The 6997-nt window shown below is 43.8% G+C and overlaps 1 protein-coding gene across 1 annotated transcript; it reads right to left on the bottom strand.

Moving 5' to 3' along the window:
• Positions 1–1078: 1078 nt before the first annotated feature.
• LOC147118723 (putative G protein-coupled receptor 139) lies at positions 1079–6627 on the bottom strand. The gene is made up of 2 exons (XM_085983728.1): positions 6436–6627; positions 1079–2164 (listed from the first exon to the last, which is right to left on the bottom strand). The coding sequence occupies exons 1-2, from the start codon at positions 6503–6505 to the stop codon at positions 1263–1265; spliced, it is 972 nt and encodes a 323-aa protein (XP_085839854.1). The 5' UTR covers positions 6506–6627; the 3' UTR covers positions 1079–1262.
• Between the last annotated feature and the right edge of the window lie 370 nt (positions 6628–6997).

Here is a 6997-nt window from a genome sequence, read left to right as displayed (position 1 = left end):
GCTGTATCAGTCCCAAACTAATCCCAGTCAGAGGGACCATGAACTATGATGTCACACAGAGATCCCAGAGCAATGGACTTCTCATTACCGGAAAGGGTGCACAGAGATAAAACAGCAATAGAAAATTAACAGATTTATTCCAGATTTAATAAGCAACTGCCAGATGATACACAATGAGAAATAGCGACACACTTTCCATTGTCGAACGGTGAGACATGGGATAACGTTGAACGGACGTTGAGTTCATGCTCTCATGAAAATTCCCGCCTCTAGCAGAGAATTTCAGGGCACAACATCTGCAAAGCGCTTGACTGAGAAATTAGTGCTCAACCTGTCATAAATAGTAATGTCTATGTTATTGGTACAGTAAGGACAACTGACAGCAAATTAGCATGTTTTTGCCTCTGGTACTGGAAGGTCACCTGACAGTAAATTGGAATGTTTGTATCTCTGGTACAGGAAGATCACCTATCAGTAAATTAGCATGTTTTTGTCTATAGTACAGGAAGATCACCTATCAATAAATTGGGATGTTTGTGTCTCTGGTACAGGAAGATCACCTATCAGTAAATTAGAATGTTTTTGTCTATGGTACAGGAAGATCACCTATCAGTAAATTGGGATATTTGTGTCTATGGTACTGAAAGGTCACCTGTCAGTAAATTGGGATGTTTGTGTCTCTGGTACAGGAAGATCACCTGTCAGTAAATTGGGATGTTTGTGTCTCTGGTACTGGAAGGTCACCTGTCAGTAACTTGGGATGTTTGTGTCTCTGGTACAGAAAGATCACCTGTCAATAAATTGGGATGTTTGTGTCTCTGGTACAGGAAAATCACCTGTCAGTAAATTGGGATGTTTCTGTCTCTGGTACAGGAAGATCACCTGTCAGTAAATTGGGATGTTTGTGTCTCTGGTACAGGAAGATCACCTATCAGTAAATTGGGATGTTTGTGTCTTTGGTACAGGAAGATCACCTGTCAGTAAATTGGGATGTTTGTGTCTCTGGTACAGGATGTTCACCTGTCAGTAGATTGGGATGTAAGGTCTCCACCCCATTCCACAACTCTACACGGCTCATTCCACTGTTTGAATCTTATCTTTACACTAATATAGATGGTGATATTTGTATGCCACCAAACAGGGAGATGTTTCCTGTTTACATCAATACTTTCCCAGCGGCGGACAAAAATGTTCTCCAAATGTAAAGCAGGCTCTAGCTATTCTGAAAAGGCAGAATTGTTGCTGGAACTTACTTTTTTTCCTTATTTAATTAATTTACCTATGGGGCCCAGCGGATATCGCACCATATTCTTTAACTGCTCTCTGAATTTGCTCTGAGTCACTGCATAAATAAACGTGTTTGTGCAGCAACTCAACAGCTGAAGCATATTTGCGCTTTCTAGGAGGATAAATTTGGGGTCACTGAAACCGTTAATTTTATAATCAATTGCAAATCGCTCATAAAAGAATTGTCCAACATACGTCATCCACAACAGGATGAAACTACCAGAGATGGCGAAGAGTAAAACGATGGATTTTCTCCGGCTTTCCATCTCTGGGTCACTCTGATTCTCTCCATTGCTATTGGCCCGGAGTCTCCTGCGGGCTCTACTGGCCGCTAGAATGTATCTGACGGTCAGAGCATTGAGCAGCAATATCAGGAAGAACGGGAGACATGGGGTTAAAAGACGATCAAACCAATCAAATACTGTCCATACAAGCGAAGTATAACGGATATCCTTCTGTCTGCAATACCACGGGACATTGTTAATTATGTATATGGGTTCGTATATAAAATACCAGGGGACGCTTTTAAAACATCCCAGCGCACAAACCATTCCTATAACAACAGCCGCCGTTTTCTCGGTGCAATATTTTGCCTTCAGCTTCTGGCAACAAATGGCTACAAATCGATCAAAGGTGAAAGTGACTGTTAACCAGACAGAACTGTCTCTGGCTGCATAAATTAACGCAATGCTGAGACTACATATGGGATAAATGGACAGGAAGCTACCTGGAAAATAAATACTCGGAATCCGGTTTAATATCACAGCAGTGATAATGACCAAGAGATCCGTCACCGCCATGGACACCAGGTACCGAGTGATACATCTGGAGAGACCGCACCTTCCTCGGGACAGGACCACAATCGCCACTAAATTAACTAAGAAAGAGAGCGAATGAATAGAAGTTACAGAGTACACTCCCAGCAGAAAGAATATATTGCACGGAATTATTGGTCAGAGATGGGGCGAGCAGGGAGAAATAAACCGAACGGATGGGGAGAGCAGGGAGAGATAAACCGAACGGATGTGGAGAGCAGGGAGAGATAAACTGAGCGGATGGGGAGGGCAGGGAGAGATAAACTGAACGGATGGGGAGAGCGGGGAGAGCTAAACTGAACGGATGGGGAGAGCGGGGAGAGATAAACTGAACGGGTGGGGAGAGCGGGGAGAGATAAACTGAACGGGTGGGGAGGGCAGGGAGAGATAAACTGAACGGATGGGGAGAGCGGGGAGAGCTAAACTGAACGGATGGGGAGAGCGGGGAGAGATAAACTGAACGGGTGGGGAGAGCGGGGAGAGATAAACTGAGCGGATGGGGAGAGCGGGGAGAGATAAACTGAGCGGATGGGGAGAGCGGGGAGAGATAAACCAAACGGATGGGGAGAGCGGGGAGAGATAAACCGAACGGGTGGGGAGAGCGGGGAGAGATAAACTGAACGGATGGGGAGAGCGGGGAGAGATAAACCGAACGGATGGGGAGAGCGGGGAGAGATAAACCAAACGGATGGGGAGAGCGGGGAGAGATAAACTAAACGGATGGGGAGAGCGGGGAGAGATACACTGAACGGATGGGGAGAGCGGGGAGAGATAAACTAAACGGATGGGGAGAGCGGGGAGAGATACACTGAACGGATGGGGAGAGCGGGGAGAGATAAACTAAACGGATGGGGAGAGCGGGGAGAGATACACTGAACGGATGGGGAGAGCGGGGAGAGATAAACCGAACGGATGGGGATGACTTCGATCATGTGGCCAAGGTTACTGCATTTTTCACAATATTACACATGTTGGAGTTCACTGCTTGTTTCACAGCCGATAAACAGATTCGGAAACTAGGAGCAGGAGGAGACCATTCAGCCCATCTAGCGTGCTCCGCCGTTCAACTAAATCATGGTTGATGTGAATCCTAACTCCATTTACCTGCCTCGGTGGTTCCATATCCCTTAATACACATGCCTAACAAAAATCCCTCAATCTGAGTTTTGACATTTTCAATTGTCCTAGCCTCAACAGAATTATTGGAGATAGAGATCCAGTTTTACACTACCCTTTGTGTGAAGAAGTGTATCCTCACTTCACCCCTGAACGGCCGAGCTCAATTTTAAGGTTCTGGTCATTTGTTCTGGATTCTGCCGCCAGAGGAAAACATAAGAACATAAGAACATAAGAAATAGGAGCAGGAGTAGGCCAATTGGCCCCTCGAGCCTGCTCCGCCATTCAATAAGATCATGGCTGATCTGATCCTAACCGCCAATCCACTATGACAGGACTATCTCCTGAATCTAACAGCATTAGACACACGAAAACAGGAGCAGGATCAGGCTACACGGCCCCTGGGCCCGCTCCGCTACCCACAGGGCCATGACCTATCCGAACCTAGAGTCATGTCCAAATTCCTGCCCGCTCCCCGTAACCCTTAATTCCCTTTTCTACTAGGAAACTGTCTATTTCTGTTTTAAATTTATGTAATGATGTAGCTTCGACAGCTTTTTGGGGCAGCATATTCCATGGACCTACCACCCTCTGAGTGAAGTAGTTCCTCCTCATCTCAGTTTTGAAAGAGCAGCCCCTTATTCTCAGACTATGCCCCCTAGTTCTAGTTTCACCCATCATCTGGAACATCCTCCCTGCATCCACCCGATCCAACCCCTTCATAATCTTATATGTTTCAATAAGATCGCCTCTCATTCTGCTGAACTCCAATGAGTAGAGTCCCAATCTACTCAACCTCTCCTCATATGCCCATCCCCTCATCCCCGGGATTAATCGAGTGAACCTTCTTTGTACTGACTCGAGAGCAAGTATGTCCTTTCTTAAGTATGGACACCAAAACTGTATGCAGTGTTCCAGGTGCGGTCTCACCAATACCTTGTACAACTGAAGCAATACCTCCCTATTTTTATATTCTATCCCCCTAGCAATGAAAGCCAACATTCCATTGGCCTTCTTAATCACTTGCTGCACCTGCATACTAACCTTTTGAGTTTCGTGCACCAGGACCCCCAGATCCCTTTGTACTTCAGTACTTTAAAGTTTCTTGCCATTAAGATAATAACTTGCTCTACGATTTTTCCTGCCAAAGTGCATAACCTCACACTTTCCAGTATTGTATTCCATCTGCCAAATCTCTGCCCACTTACTTAGCCTGTCTATGTCCCCTTGCAGGTTTTTTATGTCCTCCTCACTCACTACTTTCCCTCCCATCTTAGTATCATCTGCAAACTTTGACGTGTTACACTCGGTCCCCTCCTCCAAATCGTTAATATAGATTGTAAAGAGTTGGGGACCCAGCACTGACCCCTGCGGAACACCACTGGTTACTGATTGCCAGTCTGAATATGAACCATTTATCCCAACTATCTGCCTTCTGTTAGATAGCCAATCCTCTATCCATGCCAGAATATTACCCCCAATCCCGTGATTTTTTATCTTAAGCAATAATCTTTTGTGTGGCACCTTGTCAAATGCCTTTTGGAAGTCTAAATACACTACGTCCACTGGTTCACCTTTATCCGCCCTATATGTTACTTCCTCAAAGAACTCCAGCAAATTTGTCAAACATGACTTCCCCTTCATAAAACCATGCTGACTTTGTCTGATTAAATTATGATTATCCAAATGTCCTGTTACTGTCTCCTTAATAATGGACTCCAAAATTTTACCTACCACAGATGTTAGGCTAACCGGTCTATAGTTTCCAGCCTTCTGTCTACTGCCCTTTTTAAATAAGGGTGTTACATTAGCAGTTTTCCAGTCTGCCGGGACCTTTGCTGAGTCCAGGGAGTTTTGGAAGATTATTACCAATGCATCCACAATCCCTACCGCCACTTCCCTCAAAACCCTGGGATGTAAGCCATCAGGTCCAGGTGATTTATCCGCCTTGAGTCCCATTATTTTACCGAGTACCACTTCCCTAGTGATTTTAATCGTATTTAGCTCCTCCCCCCCTATAGCCCCCTGCTTGTCAAGTGTTGGGATATTCTTGGTGTCCTCTACTGTAAAGACTGATGTAAAATATTCATTCAGTGTTTTTGCCATCTCCATATTTCCCACCATTAATTTCCCGGTCTCATCCTCTAAGGGACCAACATTTACTTTAGCCACCCTTTTTCTTTTTATATAACTATAAAAACTCTTACTATCTGTCTTTATATTTTTTGCTAATTTACTTTCATAATGTATCTTCCCTTTCTTAATCAATCTTTTTGTTATTTTTTGCTGTCTTTTAAAGTTTTCCCAATCCTCTATCCTCCCACTAGATTTGGCTACCTTATATGCCCTTGTTTTTAGTCGAATACTATCCTTAATTTCTTTACTTAGCCACGGATGGCTGTCTTTTCTTTTACACCCTTTTTTTCTCAGTGGAATATACTTTTTTTGGAATTTATAAAATAACTCCTTAAATGTACACCACTGATCATGTATCGTCTTATCCTTTAACCTATTTTCCCAATCCACTTTACTCAATTCCGCTCTCATACCTTCATAGTCTCCTTTATTCAAGCTTAGCACGCTTGTTTGAGATACAGCCTCCTCACCCTCTAACTGAATATGGAATTCAACCATGTTATGGTCACTCATTCCAAGGGGATCCTTTACTCGGACATTTTTAATTAATCCTGTCTCGTTACACAGGACCAGATCTAAGGTTGCTTACCCCCTGGTTGGTTCAGTTACATACTGCTCAAGAAACCCATCCCTAATACACTCAATGAACTCATCCTCAAGGCAGCCCTGCCCAATTTGATTCGTCCAATTTATATGATAGTTAAAATCCCCCATAATTATAGATGTTCCCTTATTACAAGCCTCAACTATTTCCTGATTGATACTCCGTCCAACCGAGTTTCTCTTTATTTACCTTATTTACCTTATATAATTCCTTCAATCATCGTAAACACCTCTTGATTCTCTATTCTCAGGGAATTCAAACCACGTTTATGCAACCTGTCCTCATAATTTCACCCTCTAAGCCCCGCTTTCATTGCTCTGCACCTCCTCCAAAGTCAATGAATTATTCCTGAGTTGTGGTGCCCAGAACTGAACGTAGTACTTCAGATGCGGTCTGACCAGGGCGTTGGTATTCCAGCATTTGAAGATAGCAGCTAACAATCCATTAATTAATGAATAGCTTGCTGCAGTACTTTACCTGGAACAGCGATAGCTGCAAGGGCAGTGTAGTAAATGGCATAGGCCAGGCCTTCGGGTGGGAGGTGCATTTTCTGTGAGAAGTAGCGATGTCTGTTCGGGATCCCACACGCGCTCTGGTCGACATTTGAAGAATCGCTTATTATACCTGATGTTAACCCCCATGGACATAATTAGGTAGAATCAACATTAATGTTAGTCACGGTCATTGAACAAACATCTTAGGTGACATCACCATTTATGTTAGGTTACATTACCTTTAATGCTAGTTACACTCATTGAACAAACAAGTTAATGTAGTCGATTTTACCTTCACTTTAATGCAATAGAATTGATAAACATAGAGGTTACAGTGTTTTAAAGGGAAACATAAGAACATAAGAAATAGGAGCAGGAGTAGGCCAATCGGCCCCTCGAGCCTGCTCCGCCATTCAATAAGATCATGGCTGATCTGATCCTAACCGCCAATCTACTATCACTGAACCATCTCCTGAATCTAACAGAATTAGACACACAAAATAGGAGCAGGATGAGTCTACATGGCCCCTGGGCCCGATCCGCTA

The sequence above is a fragment of the Somniosus microcephalus genome, chromosome 4 (assembly GCF_052327205.1).
Source record: "Somniosus microcephalus isolate GS21.2 chromosome 4, FLI_Smic_1.0, whole genome shotgun sequence".
NCBI classification, from domain to species: domain Eukaryota; kingdom Metazoa; phylum Chordata; class Chondrichthyes; order Squaliformes; family Somniosidae; genus Somniosus; species Somniosus microcephalus.
This window is presented reverse-complemented; position numbering and strand designations above follow the sequence as displayed.

What these genes read in the sequence shown, in the direction of transcription:
- LOC147118723 (XM_085983728.1), bottom strand. Translation starts at nt 6,505, where the DNA reads ATGCACCTCCCACCCGAAGGCCTGGCCTATGCCATTTACTACACTGCC. An exon ending in TGCAGCTATCGCTGTTCCAG is followed by an intron (nt 2,165 to 6,435) that starts GTAAAGTACTGC and finishes TCTCTTTCTTAG; the next exon opens with TTAATTTAGTGGCGATTGTG.